The sequence below is a fragment of the Oryza sativa genome, chromosome 2 (genome assembly GCF_034140825.1).
Source record: "Oryza sativa Japonica Group chromosome 2, ASM3414082v1".
NCBI classification, from domain to species: domain Eukaryota; kingdom Viridiplantae; phylum Streptophyta; class Magnoliopsida; order Poales; family Poaceae; genus Oryza; species Oryza sativa.
This window is the reverse complement of record NC_089036.1, coordinates 2,897,246-2,912,675: the sequence shown is the minus strand read 5'-3', so window position 1 is coordinate 2,912,675 and position 15,430 is coordinate 2,897,246. Positions and strand designations below refer to the sequence as shown.

Here is a 15,430-nt window from a genome sequence, read left to right as displayed (position 1 = left end):
ATTGTGGTAATACTACCAAAATTTTGTAAGGTACTTCCTCCGTTCAAAAATGTAGCTACCTAGTACGGGCATCACTAGGTAGCTACATTTTGGGACAGAGGTAGCAGTGAACTACACGTACCTTGTCAACTCAACCCAACCAATTTTTGGGTAATTATATTACTTTTCACTCGTAAAAATCCTTCCAAAAGTTAGTAAGGTATTAACCCAAACACAACCACTCTTACCTTATCAAAATTTGGTAACGTCGAAAATTGACATTAGCGAAAAAATGATTTTTATTTATTTTTCATTACCAGGATGCATTTCATCCATCAACATTCATTAACCATATGATTATTTTCAGCAAAGACCACAAAAAATTGTTTGATATATTTTGCACTGAACTGGAGCGCGCCCTGTTCTTCGGATCACTTCAATCCGGTAATAACAAAGCAATGCTGTTTTCTGTCATTTCGTTACAAAGGATCAGTAGTATACTCCTAAATAATAGGCACATCCAACCGTCAGATCCGCATCCAACGGCTGAGATCCCCGCCGCCGCGGCGTGGGAGTCATCACACTAGACTAGTACACTAGGCTAGCCGCCTCGACCGAACCCCTCCACTCTCTTCCGCCTCCGCCTCCGCCTCGCCGCCGCCGCCGCCGACGACGACCTCCACCTCTCCACGCCGCCGTCTGCGATGCAGGCCCGCGTCGTCGTCTTCCCCGTCAAGGGAAGGGCCTGGTGCTTCGCCAGCCCGCGCGCCACCGCGCCCGCCGCCGCTTGCGGGGGCGGCGATGGGGGCGCCCTACTACCCCCACCGCCGCCAACCGTCAAGGACCTCTGGCGCGGCATCGCCGGCGGGGGCCGCACGGCGTCGGAGAACGCGGAGGCCGTCGTCGACTTCGTCGCGGACAAGGTGCTCGACTCGACGGGGAGCGCCTTCTCGTCTCTCGCCTTAACTGCATTCTCGCATGCCGCCCGCATTTGGGGGGTTTCTGATGGTGGGGTTTTGGCTGCCGCAGATGAACCGGGCGTGGATCGGGTTCGGGAGCGCGCCGGAGGGGTCGATGAAGAACCGGATCCACAGGTCGGGAGTGTAAGGGTTTGGGGATTGCTTAGTGGCGGGTGGCGCCTGTGGAGTCGGAAATGGCGAGATGCTGAGTCGTTGGGTGTGCTCCCCTTTTTTTTTGCTTTGTTGTGGTGTAGCTTCGGGCTGAAGCTGCTCTCGCGGGTGCGGCCGTCGGAGGTGCTGCTCAAGTCGGTGACCAAGGACGTCTCCCTACTCGAGATCGTGCATCCGGCAAGGTGAGCTCTGCTTATGAGTTTGGTGTTTGTGTTTGATAAAATGTGCGTGCAATTTGTGTCGTTTCACCTTTGTTGTTATTCTTAGTTTGATTGTCGAATCGATTGGGATATTCAACTATTTGGGTCCTTGTTGTGATGAATATTTCCTAAGGCTCTGAGCCTCTGTGCAGGAAATCATACAGTATCTGTCGTTAGTGGCTTAGCTTACTTGCAATAGCAATTTATCATTAACGGATACACATTGTCGCCAATGAATGGAACTATTAGAATGTCTGAGCAGATACTAATTTAGATATACAAGTTTCAGTATGCTTCATGTAGCGATACATGGGTTATATCTGATCAAGTTTGAGCATTGACTCTGACATCTCTATCATTCCGTTCCAATACACAATTCACACCAGCTTTCTCTGTTCATAGCTGTTATTCAAGAACTTTGTTGGGACAAAGTAGTTGAAAGTCCTTCTATTCTAAGGGCCTGTTTGGCACAGCTCCAGCTCCACCTCTCCTGGAGCTGGAGCTCAGCCAAACAGTTTCAGCTCCACCTGAAATGGGAGCGGAGCTGGGTGGAGCGCTCTCACAAAATGAACTAGAGAGGTGGAGCTGGGTCCATTCCAGACCCAACTCCTGGAGCTAAATTTAAGAGTTGGAGCTCTACCAAACAGGGCCTAAGAAATTGCATGATTTGCGTATTGTAAGTCTGCTGTAAAAATGTATGTCTTAATTCTTCACAGCTTGTAGCTGCTTGTTTTTTGAACCTCTGTGCGTGCTCCGTAACTGTAAAATGGTAGATTCTGTGTCAGTGCCTGTTGTTGCACAGAAGAAGCTCTAAAAGACTTGTTCACACGAACTATTCTTTTACTGGCTTCGTAAGTTACTTGGAAAGCCTCATGCATATGCTTGTTTTTGTATAGAAGTTAGCTATTGAGCTTTATGAATCGCTCTGGCACTATCAAGCATCACCAGACAGAGTTGGTCGGCAATTTTCTTACTCATGTCTTATTTTATGTCTATTCAAGATTATTTCTGAATCCTAGCTTTAATTGCAGTATAAATCCTCGTCTTGTGCGTCGACGGTTGCGGCATATTGCTGTCAGGTGAGTGTTTGATGGACCTGCTCCAACAATTTGTTACTGTATAGCTCAATTTATATCTTTCCTCACCCTTCTGTTTCTGCAATGTTTCTGAGAACCAGGGGTGCATCAGTTCACAGGAAATTTCTTTATGGCTCAGTTTGTTTGCTTCCAGTTACAAGTGTTTTCATGGTAAGTCTATATTCATTTGCTTTGGAAAAAATGGTGTTGGCTAGCAATTTGCAACAGTGATTTCAGTGGGATCAGTTTGTTGTACTTTGAAGGGATTTTTTTTTTCATTTTGCGATGCTATCAATTATTGACCAAACTAAAAAGATTATTAGATCTTTATTTTTGCTTGCTGCCTTTGCTAGATTGCGCACAATATTAGTTGAGGCTTGTGTTTGGTCTACTTTTCAACTTAGTACATCAAATTAAGAAAAATATGATGAGCTCATTTACACATTAAAGATAAGGGATTTTTACATATGTGGGAGGTATAATTTACACTTCTGATTCAGTTAATGAGCCATACAATATAATTATAATTTTGTGAGATTGTGCTCCAGTGATGTCTAGTTTATAACCTAGCACACATTACTTGAATCCTGATGACCCGGTAGGTTCTTATGTTTTAATCATTAACCAGAGTATCATAATCTACTTGATCAAAGGATGTGATTGTATGTTGCCTTCTTGTGTTGTTGTACTTTACCCCATAGGATTCATAGCAGAAAAAAGATTGTGAAATAGAGTATACATGTTGGTATGAAAACTTCTAATGCGTGCAATCCGTACTTAACTCACTATGCTATGGTGAGATGACATTCATTCTTATACACCTACTTATTCATTTGCAGGTACTGCCTTTGCCAAACATACCATTTTTCTGGGTGCTGTTTCGTGCTTATTCTCATTGGAGAGCTCTGCAGGTTTGTTAGATGGCCCAGTTATTATAGAGTTTTCAGCTCTTGGATTTTTTTTTGTTCAAACTCCTCTCTGTCGTGGTGTGGCGTTTGCTAAGGTATGTTTGATACTTACTTTGACATAGGGAAGTGAGAGGCTCCAGTTGTTAGTTTCTGACAGCTCAGATCAATGGAAAATCCTTCTTGAGAAGCAGAAAGAGATGAGTTCCAGAAAGGATGGCAACCCTTGTGAAAACACTCAATATGCTCCTTGGGTAAGTTGTCTCAATTCAAAATGAGTTAAACCTTCAGATTGTTGTATTTTGAGGGAAGTTTTGGACCGAGACATTTATGGACCTCCGGAGTCATCATCTTGATTATTTTCTGTTAATTCAACTAGAGTTGTAGATCGGACATACTACATCAGTTCTAGATCAGATACTTGAAGAGTTGAGGTAGTTAATCTGTGTTACTATCACATACCTACTGCCTCTAGTATGCAAATGTACCCGAAGGCAATGAACAACCTTTTCTGACATGTGGCCGCATGGGATAATGCACAAACAAGTTAAGCCAGGATATGCCAATTAAAAGAATTTATCTACTTGCACAGTTGCATATATGCTGGCTTGTTTTACCCGCTAGGCACAGTTTGTTTGACCTTGAGGTTTATGACATGTCAGTGTACCCTTGCATAACTGCATGCATTGTATGCCCAACCTGCACATACACATGGGTGGCCACGACTATGGATGGATTTATTTGTAGTTATTGATTATTTAATAGTTACTCCATTTGCATACAACTGGTGAGCACTTTCTGGAATGCCTGACTTCATGTTGCAATCATTAAGCAATCATTGAAGCCAGCTATTATAATATATCTTTATATGGTTTTTATATAATATAACTTTTTATACATCTGATGAATGATGGGCACATTGAAGCTTGCCTGACTTATATACAACAATGATTAGGCTGTCTGTGCAGCCAGTTATGCATCTATGTGTAATCTCAATTCGGAGGATCTGTACATTGTGGCTCACAGAAAAAGGTTGCCAGTTACTTCACAACTCCAACTAGTCACCTTAACAATTTTTGCCACAACATGTTGTAATTTGCTGTTGGAATCTGAATCTGATATTGTTTTTACTGCAACATAACTTGAGATCCTCTACCTCACGGGATTTATATATGTCCACAACATTTTATGAAGGAGCTACTATGGAGGAAATGGGGGAGGGGAGTTCCATTATTTGTATCATATAAGATGATCTTGTTTGTAATATGTGTTCCTCTCATACATGGTCCTTTCATTAGTTAGGTGAAAATAGTGGTTGTTGGGGGTGTTAGGCAATAGTGGCTTGTGACTCTAGCCTACTGATAATTCCTTCTAGATTGTTAGGCTTTGACAGTATATATATCATATCATATTTACTGTATGTGCAGTTTGTTTTTTTTTTGAAAAAAGAAATACTTATTGTGTTATTTCTTCAATAGAATTTGCAGCCTTCGAAGAAGCTTGATGGGTTCCTTGAGAGCAGAAAATTGAATGAAGGATTGGATTGTGATACCATTTCGAGGATTTGTCAGGCATATGATTTGGACAAGATTGATGTTCTGAAGTACAGGGATTTGGAGTAACCACATCCAGTTTCTTGGCTGCCGTGGTGATTTTTTTGCCAGCTAATGTTTGTGTGGTAGAAATGAATTCCGTCGTGGAGAACTAGCTGAACTGCTGAAGGGTACACGAGTGACACGAGACTTCCAAAATTAGTGACTAATGCAGATTTTTTTTTTTTGCAAGGGATTTGGAGTAGTAGCATTACAATTCACAAGTTTTGTTGTTCCTCAGTCTGCTGCTGGTTTACAAGGCAGAAAAACAGACAGGACCTAAAACTGTAGTGCCCATGGTGACATCTAATTCTGTACCCACCATGTAAATAGAGGTGGAGGCATCCTTTCCCCACTAGCATTTTCTTTGGTTTCAGCACCACTCAGTAGTCAGTACTCTGTAAGGAGATTTGCTTCAATGGATTTTGCAGCTGCTATAACTTCTGAAGTCAAAAGTTGTGACTGGATTTTGCAGCTAACTATGAGGCCAAAAGTTGTGATTGGCTAATATTTTTTTTTTGGGTTGTTTAGGGTGCAATCAGAATCAATCATTGGGTAGATCTGCATCCAATTTTGGTTCCAAAGCAGAATCTCCTCTCTGCAAAGTACCACCGGTAAAGATTTGGTCTTTCTGAGGTGCTTCCAGTGAAAGTTCATAGTTTCTGGATTAGGACTAACCTTTGTATGTTTTGACTGATCCACTCATCTACCTCTTTGATTGCCATTGGATTATCTTGATAGCCGGCGGTCAAATTAACTTTTAGAAAAACTTGAGAGGATGGCATGAAAGCACCACAAATCCATGGCATTCTGCATGATTGAAAACCATCTCCTAATTAGGTGTGGTTATGCTGCTAGGATTGGAGCGAAATAATAAATATCAGAACTGGGTCCAATAAGCCGTTTTCCTTCAAGCTTATCCATAGTAGTAGTAGAAGTACTAGTTGTACCTCTCGATAGTGACGTTGCTGTGGCAATGTTTAAACAACGCAAAAATGTGACCGATTGGGCGATTGGGATTGCCCACAAAGTGACATGCCAACTTGTTGCTCTCTTAACTCTTTTACCGGTCGCTTTGGTCAGACATCCAATTAGAGGGTGTTTGCAATTAGAGGGTTGCAAACACCCTCTAATTGGATGCCTGACCAAAGCGACCGGTAAAAGAGTTCTCACAGCAACAAGTTGGCATTTTTGTGAGAGGGACTAAAGTTTAGCTCCACTTTAGTCCCTCCAACCAAACACCACCTTACTCCCCGGTCCCGGATCACGATTCCAAACCCTAACGCACGCTTCCTCTTTTGATTATGCTTGTTCGGCTGTTGCTGATGCTGATTCTAAATTTTAAAGGTTTAATTTTACATAGATTTCTTTGCTTGCCTCCTTAACAGTAATTAAAATAGAGCTATATGTAGTGAAAGCGATGAACGCTGAGATTATAAACTTGAAGCTGAACACTGAGACTACTAGATGTCTAGATCCCCCTCCCCCTTTGACAAGTTCCATGCTGGAGTATTCTTTTCAACTTATTGACATGTGTGTAACTGTCAACTTGATTAAGATACAGATTTTTTTCCTCGACTTTTATTAGCACATTTTTCAAACTGCTAAATAAATGTATTTAGTGCAGAAACTTCCTATGTAGAAATTGTTTTAAAATATAAGATAAACCTATTTAGTTTATAATAATTACAACTTAATTAATCTCACATTAAGGGCTTTCTTATTTTACGTATTATCACTTAATTTTTATCTTCATTACATTCAAACGGGACCTCTGTGCCATGGTTCTCGAATTACAATTCTTTAAGAACTTGAAGCACTTTCTATATCACCATTTATTAGACAGCTTGTTCGAAACTTTTTTATAACATGCTGACGGAGCTTGGGGCTCCTCACCGGGAGACCGCGCAGGCCCCCCTTTGCCGGTTCGGCCGGGGGCGCTAAGTGAGGTTCTTCGCCCTCGATCTGAGGAACGTCCGCGAGAGAGGGAGTGCACAAGACACGGGCGACGTAGACAGGTTCGGGCCGCTGAGAAGCGTAACACCCTACTCCTGTGTTTTGGTGGATCTGTGTGTGAAGGAATACAGAGAGCCGGAGAGCGAGAGATAGTTCAGGCTCTAGAATCCCCTCGCCAGAGTCCCAACCCCCCTCTTCCTAGGCCTGGGCCTCCTTTTTATCTGGTCAGGGGTCACCACATGGGGCTCTAGCTGCCTAAGAAGGGAAACATGCTTTTTACAAAGAGGGCTAGTCTACAGCCGGAAGTGACCTTTGACAAGCAGAGCACACGCCTCCTGCCCCGCTCGCCCGCTTTTCCGGTGGACGCCCATTTCAACCTTCATTTAATGGCCAGCGACTTCCTTGCCATACTTGCGCTGAAGCCTGGAATGGATCTGACCGGGACTGACATACCAACTCCAGGAGTTAGCACGCCGGCTCCGGCTAGGGACGAGAGCCAGGTAGCTCTCATCATTCCGACGGGACGGGGCGAGGCGTGTGACAGGCCGCCTGTTGCCACCTAACCCGCGATCTGACCGGTCTGTGACCGGTCACACACCGCGACCGGTCACGGACCGGATAAGCGCTCGCTGCGCCGCATTAAATGCGGCGTGGCGCGCTCGTCCAACCTGCTATAAATGCGGTTAGGTGAGCCCGCTGTGCTTACCTAACCCACACACGTGGCGCCAAAACCACAGGGGGTCGGGGCGCCCCAGCCCTCGGGGCCGAAACGGGAGCGGCCCGACCCCTCGGGGAGACAGAGGGAGGGGTGGCCACGTCACCCTCAGGCCCGACCCCCCCGAGGGGGTCAGGCCACGTGGGTGACCGCGGCTACCCAAGCCTCTAGTCACGATACCCCCGGCCCCATGTCACCGACAGTAGCCCCCGGCGTTACGCCAGGGCGATCGCCCCCCTCGAGGGAAGCGCTCGGGCGTGACGCCACTCCTTAGGCCCGGTGACAGGTGGGGCCGGTCCCTACAGGCGGGCAGAAACCCAGCGGTCGCAAATCGCGCGCATCGGCAAGGGAAAACCGACCGACGATAATGAGCGGCCTCTTTAAGACCGCTACATTACTCGAGCAGCGCGCGAATCGGGACGAGCCGGTTCGTTTCGCCTGGGGACATGATGATGGCGCTTTTCACGGTTGGCGGGCGTAGTTAATGCGCGCACGATCTGCCCCATCTCAACCGCCACGGCCGCACATTTGCCACGTGCGCCGCAAACGGGCGAGTGGGTTTAGTGGAGGCGTGTGCGCGAGAAACGAGGGGGCGAGGTAGTGGGCGCGGGAAGCGAGGAGCCGGGCATAGCGTTGGCAAGGGTGTAAAGACGCCGAGGAAGGGATTTGTTTCTTTCCTCTCGCCACTCTTCCCCTTGCCTTCGCCACTTGTGCCCTAACTCTTCGTTTCCTGTGCCCTACCCTTGCCGCACTCGCTCGCTCTCAAGCTCCTCCTCCGCCGACGTCATGGCACGGGGCTCCGCACCGCTCGACGGTAGCGTGCTGCCGCCTTCCCGCATCGTGAGCGAGAGGCAGGCCGGGCTGCCGCGCCGATTCATGCCGGAATCTGCCACCGGCCGGGAGGTGGTCGCGTTGGGCGAGGGACGCCCGGCGCCACAGTACCCGGGGCGGTCCGTCTTCTTCCTCTTTTTCGCAATGGCGGGGCTGGTCCCGCCATTCTCTATTTTTTTCATGGATATTCTGGAGTTTTATGATCTCCAGATGGCGCACCTCACCCCCACCGCGATAATGACGTTGGCCATCTTCGCACACCTGTGCGAGATGTTTATTGGGGTGCGCCTATCTCTCCGGTTGTTCCGGTGGTTCTTCACCGTACAGCCGGTGTCGCCGCCGACGGTAGTCGGTGGCTGCTACTTCCAGCCGCGGGGGCAGGTGCTGAACCGCTACATTCCCTGCGTCCTCCACAAAAAGTGGGACGACTGGAAGAGCGATTGGTTCTACACCCCCCTCGCCGACGAAGCGCGCCTCCGACTTCCGAGCCAGCCCCCGGCGCAGGCCTCCAGCTGGCGGGCGGTGGTAGATCTGGGAGACGGCTACGACGCCATTCTTGACCGCCTGGCGGGTCTGTGATCCCTGGGGCTCACGGGGGCCATGGTGCTCGGCGACTACCTTCGTCGCCGGATCGCGCCGCTCCAGCGGCGCGCCCGGGGCGCCTGGGAGTACACCGGGCCCGAGGACTACATGAGGACCCACCAGGGGTGCAAATGGGACTGGGACCCTGAGGACTTCAGGATGGTGGTCCAACGGGTGCTGAATCTCAGCTCCGTGGAGGCATCCCTCATCCCCCAAGGGGTCCTCCCCCTCTGCTGCGATCCAGAGCGCGCCAAGATCCTGACCATCATGCAGGTGGTCGGGGCGTCGGGGGAGCGGGCCCCCCGGGGCCACGATGGCGCGGGCGGGAGCCGCAGGGGGGAACAATCTACCCCGGGAGGGGGTCGTGCTTTTGGGCCCCGCGACGGGGGCCCGGGGAGCAGCCGCCCTGCCGACGCCCGGGGGAAGAGGAAGCAGGAGGGAACCCCTCCCCCATCTCCTCCCCGAGGGGGCGGGGCGGTGCGTGCTAGCAGCAGGCGCCCGGAGGGTGCCGTGCCGATGCCGCAGCCCGAGGGGGAGCGAAAGAAGAAACGGCTCCCCAAGATGGGGGGGATCGCGCCATGACGGGGGAACCTCATCTCGCCCCCGAGGTGGTCGTTTAGCCGACCTTCCCGCAGGTTCGTCCCCGCGCCCACCGCGGCCGTATTCATTCTCCCATCTCCCAAGGCGAGTTTTCACTCACCCGCTTCTTTTTGTCTTCTGGTTTTTCTTCTGCCTCAGCGAGATCCCGTCGCCCCCCCCCCCCCCCCCCCCGCCATTCCAAGTCCGGCCGGTCTGAGGCCGAGGAGACGGCGACCGCGGAGGTCCGAAGGCGGGAAGCTGACCGGCGAGAAGCCGCGGACCGCCTCCGGGAAGCCGAGGAGGCTGCCCAGGAGGCCGTCCGTGTTCGCCAGGCTGAGGAGGCCGCTCGGGAGGAGGCCAGACTCCGCTGGGCCGTGGAGTCCGTCCGGGAGGCAGAGGCGGCGCGCGCACGCCAGGCGGCCTGCCAAACCCCCGACCCGACTCCGCCCGAGGCGACGCCGACTTCCGAGGCCACCCACGACGAGGCCGCGGGCGCGCCACTCGGGCCCGACCCCTCGGGCGACGTTTGGGACGAGCCAGCTTCGGGAGACGCCCCCGAGTCCGGCACGTCGATCGGCGGGCCGAGCCGCGCGGCACCCACACCGAGGCGGCTCTCCCCTCTGCCTTCCGCTGCCCCACTGAGCGCGGAGCCCCTCCTGCAGGCCTTGGCCGCCGCGAACAGCACAGTGCTGGACGGGTTAAGTGCCCAGATGGAGGCCCTGTAGGCGGAGCAGGCGGAGCTCGACGCGGCGTGGGCGCGCGTCGAGGAGGGGCGGCGCTCGGTGGAGGCCATGGTGGAGGCGGGCCGCAAGGCACACCGCCGGCACGCCTCACAGATCGAGGCCCGTCGTAGGGACCTGGCGGAGATCGCCAGGGAGGTGGAGGAGGAGCGGGAGACTGCCCTCATCGCCACCGCCGTGCTCGACGAGGCGCGGGACGACCTCCGCCTCCAATACGGGAGCCAGGCGGCGGAGCTAGAGGAGAAGCTCGACGCCGCCGCTGCCCGAGAACGGCGGGCGGCGGAGAACGAGGCGGCGTCCCGGCAGCGCGAAGAGGCCCTTGAGGCTCGCGCCACGGCGCTGGAGGAGCGCGCCCGCGCCCTGGACGCGAAGGAGAGAGACCTGGCGGACCGCGAGGCCGCCGTCGCCACCCGGGAGGCAACACTGGCGGCGCACGAGGCCGCCTGCGCCGAAAAGGAGTCCGCACTCCGCCTCCGCGAGGACGCGCTCACCGAGCGGGGGCGAGCTCTCGAGGAGGCCGAGGCCGCGGCGCAGCGGCTGGCGGACAGCCTGTTCCTCCGCGAGGCAGCGCGGGAGGAGCAGGCGCGCCGCAATCTGGAAGGCGCCCACGCCGAGAGGGCCGCACTGGATCAGCGGGCCGCTGAGCTCGAGGCGCGGGCGAAGGAGCTAGACGCGAGGGCGCACAGTGGCGGGGCGGCCGCGGGCCACGGCGACCTAGCCGCCCGCCTCGCAGCCGCCGAACACACCATCGCCGAGCTGCAGGGCGCGCTGGACTCGTCCGCCGGGGAGGTCGAGGCCCTCCTCTTGGCGAGCGAAGTAGGGCCCGGCATGCTTCGGGACGCCGTCTCCCGTCTAGACCGTGCCGGGTGGCAGGCGGGCCTCTGGGGCGGGCGGTACGCGAAGTACGCCGCCAACCAGGAGGGCCTCGCCTAGCGCCTCTCAGAGATGGCCGGGGCCCTCCAGCGGCTCCTCGAGGAGCTCGAGGAGACGATCAAGTCATCCTCGAGGGACCTCGCCCGGGGGGGGGGGGGCGGTGGAGCTCGTACTGGCGAGCTACCAGGCCAGGGACCCTGACTTCTCCCCGTGGGCAGCGCTGGAAGAGTTCCCTCCCGGAACCGAGGATGGCGCGCGCGCGCAGGTCCGGGACGCCGCCGACCACATCGTCCACAGCTTCAAGGGTACGGCCCCTCGGCTCGCGTTCGCGCTCGACTCCGACGAGGAGGGCGGTGACGATGGTGCGGACGACAGCGACGACGAGGCCGACGACCCGGGCGCGTCGGAGTGAGCCCCCAGGCCCCCGCCAATCTTAATAACTTTTGCTTCTTCTTCCGAGGCCTTCGGGCCCCCTCCTTGTATAGACTGATTTGATCTGTAATCAAGTAAAGAGGAAATTTCTGCGTCAGTTCTGTTTGTTGTGTGTATGAGACGAGGATGGTCTGTGCCGCGGTCCTTCTATGTCTTGGCTTGAACAAGGGCTCGTGCCCAGGTCCCAGCCTCAAACGGCGCGGGTCGGGGCTAGTGCCTGGGGAGATCCTCGTGTCGAGACTGGCCAGGCCGGGAGCGCGGTGACCGAGGGTTATGGATGACCCGATTGTGGGCCTTTGCCGATTCCCCCCGGAGTTCACCATGCCCCGGGGCACGGCTCGGTTATGGGCCCCGTTTGGCGATTTTAGCCGACCCGGGCCACCGAGGGCAGGGTCGAGCACGAGCGTGCTAATTCAAGCCAAGATTCTTCAAAAGGAAACGATGGCACAGACACAGTCCTCAGGAAATCGAAAATGCTTTTATTGAAATACGGAAGAGAAAAAAGGTGAGTATATGCATGTGGTAGCCCCCGGCCAACCCTGCACGCCCGGGGGGGTGCGGGGTTGGCCCGAGCCTGAGACATGACACCCGACCCCCACTAGGGGTAGAAGCGATGAAGGTGTTCGATGTTCCACGGGTTAGGCAGCTCTGTGCCGTCGCCCGTGGCCAGCCGAACGGAGCCCGGCCGGGGGACGCCGATCACTCGATACGGACCCTCCCACATTGGTGAGAGCTTGCTCAGTCCAGCACGCGTTTGGACCCGGCGTAGGACGAGGTCGTCGACGCAGAGTGATCGGGCCCGGACGTGGCGCTGATGGTAGCGCCGCAGGCTCTGCTGGTAGCGCGCGGCTCGGAGGGCCGCGCGCCGCCTTCGCTCTTCCAAATAGTCGAGGTCGTCTCGGCGAAGCTGATCTTGATCAGCCTCGCAATACATGGTGACCCGAGGGGACCTCAGGGTGAGCTCAGATGGGAGGACCGCCTCCGCGCCGTAGACGAGGAAGAAAGGCGTTTCCCCGGTTGCTCGGCTTGGCGTGGTTCGGTTCGCCCAGAGCACCGCTGGCAGCTCCTCGATCCACGAGTCGCCGTGCTTCTTGAGGATGTTGAAGGTCTTGGTTTTGAGGCCCTTGAGGATTTCCGCGTTGGCGCGCTCCACTTGGCCATTGCTTCTGGGGTGGGCGGGGGAGGCGAAGCAGAGCTTGATGCCCATGTCTTCGCAGTAGTCACCGAAGAGCTCACTAGTGAACTGGGTGCCGTTATCCGTAATGATACGGTTAGGCACCCCAAACCGAGCAGTGATGCCTCTGATGAATTTAAGCGCGGAGTGCTTATCGATCTTGATGACCGGATAAGCCTCGGGCCACTTAGTGAACTTGTCGACAGCGACATACAGATACTCGAACCCGCCCGGGGCCCGCCTGAACGGACCCAGGATATCGAGCCCCCAGACAGCAAACGGCCACGAAAGAGGTATGGTCTGCAGGGCCTGGGCCGGCTGATGGGTTTGCCTGGCGTGGAACTGGCACGCCCTGCACCGCCGGACCAGGTCGACCGCGTCGTTAAGAGCCGTCAGCCAATAGAAACCCTGACGAAAGGCCTTGCCAACCAAGGTGCGTGAGGCGGAGTAGGCTCCGCACTCGCCTTCATGGACATCGGCGAGAAGCTCGACGCCTTGTTCCCGAGGAATGCACTTCAGGAGGACTCCGTCAGCCGCGCGCCGATAGAGGGTCCCTTCCACCAGCACGTAGCGCTTGGAGATGCGCCGGACGCGTTCACTCCCTTCGCGGTCCTCGGGTAGAGTCTTATCTGCGAGGTACGCCTAGATCTCAGTGATCCAAGCAATCAATCTAGGGGAGCTGGGAGCGCTCCCCTCGGGTCCCGAGGCCTGGACTCCGACGGGCCTCGGGGGCCGTTCAGGCGCGTCCGTCCCCCCTAGGGGGTCGGGTCGCGCCGACGGCTGGGCAAGCCTTTCTTCAAAGGCGCCCGGTGGGGTCTGGGCTCGCGAGGAAGCGAGCCTTGAGAGTTCGTCGGCGACCGCGTTATCCCGTCTGGGCACGTGCCGAAGCTCTATCCCGTCGAAATGGCGCTCCATACGCCGCACCTGGCGCACGTAAGCGTCCATCTGCGGGTCAGAGCACTGGTACTCCTTACAGACCTGGTTAATGACTAACTGGGAGTCGCCTAACACCAGGAGGCGGCGGATCCCCAGTCCAGCTGCCACTCTGAGTCCCGCAAGGAGTCCCTCGTACTCTGCCATATTGTTGGTCGCCCGAAAATCGAGGCGGACCAGGTATCTGAGGACGTCTCCGCTCGGCGAGGTCAACGTGACCCCCGCACCGGCGCCCTGAAGAGACAGGGAGCCGTCGAACTGCATCACCCAGTAGACGGTGTGAGGCCGCTGCGAGGGGCCCGAACTAGCCTCGGGGGCGGAGACGGGCTCGGGAGCTGGGGTCCACTCCGCCACAAAGTCAGCGAGGGCCTGGCTCTTGATCGCGTGGCGTGGTTCAAAGCGCAAATCGAATTCAGAGAGTTCGATTGCCCATCTCACCACCCGTCCAGTACCCTCTCGGTTATGCAAGATTTGGCCGAGGGGGTAAGACGTAACCACCGTGACCCGATGCGCCTGGAAATAATGGCGCAACTTCCTCGAAGCCATCAGAATAGCGTAAAGCATCTTCTGGGCCTGAGGGTATCGGGTCTTGGCGTCCCGGAGGGCCTCGCTAACGAAGTAGACGGGCCGCTGCACCTTTCGGCGGGGCCGATCCTCTTCGCCAGGGGCCGCATCTCTAGGGCGCTCTTCGTCCGAGAGGCCACGCGGGGCGCACTCGGCTTTTGTGCCGACGACCTCGGGGTCAGAGGGTGACAGGCGCGGCCTTCCCGCAGTGGCCCCGAGGCCATTCTGGGGGTCGGGGGCACCTGGCACCGTCGGACAAGCAGGCGGAGGGCCAGCTCCGGCCGTCGGGGGCCTCGGGCCGCCGTTCGGTTCGGGGGCCTCTCCTCCCTGCTCTCTCCCGGGTCGAGTCGACACAGGGTGGGGACGCGCGGAGTGAGGGTTGTCCTCGTCGCGCTCCACGACCAACGCCGCGCTGACCACCTGCGGGGTTGCCGCCAGGTAGAGTAGCAACGGCTCATCTGGCTCCGGGGCGACCAGGACTGGGGGAGAACTGAGGTACGCTTTCAACTGAGTGAAGACCCGCTCAGCCTCCTCCGTCCAGGTAAACGGCCCGGAGCGTTTGAGGAGCTTAAATAGGGGTAGCGCCTTCTCTCCCAGCCTCGATATGAACCGACTTAGGGCGGCCACGCAGCCGGTGACGCACTGCACATCCCTAAGCTTGCTGGGGGGGCGCATCCGCTCTATAGCTCGTATCTTCTCGGGGTTGGCCTCGATGCCGCGGGGGAAAGGATGTTGAGGGCTGCACCCCCGTCTATGAGGACACGCCCCAACCTCACATTGCAAACGGTGGGGGAAACCACCATCGCGATCTGTCCTCCCCGGGCAACGCACGGCGGGTGGTCGGTCTGGTCGAAGGTGAGGGCAACCTCCGACCACCGCGCCCGCCGCGTCGCCTCATGGGTAGGGGCCGCGGCCAGAAGCTCTCGCTTCATGGCCTTGAGGCTCCGGCGAGAAGCGTGAGCGCACGCTCCCCCATCGACGGTGGCGACGGTGGCCTCAGGCTCCTGGAACCCCAGGTCATCGTCGCCATCGTCGATGTCCTCAGCGGTGGCCTTCTGCTTGGCCTCACCTCGCCGGTTGCCGGCGGGAGCCGCCGGGGTCTTGCCCTCACGGCGCTCCTGCCTCTTCTCCTCCTCCCACTTCCTCGTCCGCTCAGCCAAACTTTTGAC

The 15,430-nt window shown here is 55.4% G+C and overlaps 1 protein-coding gene across 1 annotated transcript; it reads left to right on the top strand.

Moving 5' to 3' along the window:
• Positions 1 to 516: 516 nt before the first annotated feature.
• LOC4328328 (uncharacterized protein C23H3.12c) lies at positions 517 to 5,361 on the top strand. The gene is made up of 8 exons (XM_015769958.3): positions 517 to 902; positions 1,009 to 1,073; positions 1,193 to 1,291; positions 2,341 to 2,388; positions 2,487 to 2,556; positions 3,225 to 3,296; positions 3,416 to 3,544; positions 4,769 to 5,361. The coding sequence occupies exons 1-8, from the start codon at positions 684 to 686 to the stop codon at positions 4,910 to 4,912; spliced, it is 846 nt and encodes a 281-aa protein (XP_015625444.1). The 5' UTR covers positions 517 to 683; the 3' UTR covers positions 4,913 to 5,361.
• The last annotated feature ends 10,069 nt before the right edge of the window (positions 5,362 to 15,430 follow it).

Excerpts from the sequence above, each read along its gene's own strand:
- LOC4328328 (XM_015769958.3), top strand. The coding sequence starts at position 684 with ATGCAGGCCCGCGTCGTCGTCTTCCCCGTCAAGGGAAGGGCCTGGTGC. Across the intron at positions 1,292-2,340 it reads GAGATCGTGCATCCGGCAAG|TATAAATCCTCGTCTTGTGC; the intron begins GTGAGCTCTGCT and ends CTTTAATTGCAG. Across the intron at positions 2,557-3,224 it reads CAGTTACAAGTGTTTTCATG|GTACTGCCTTTGCCAAACAT; the intron begins GTAAGTCTATAT and ends ATTCATTTGCAG.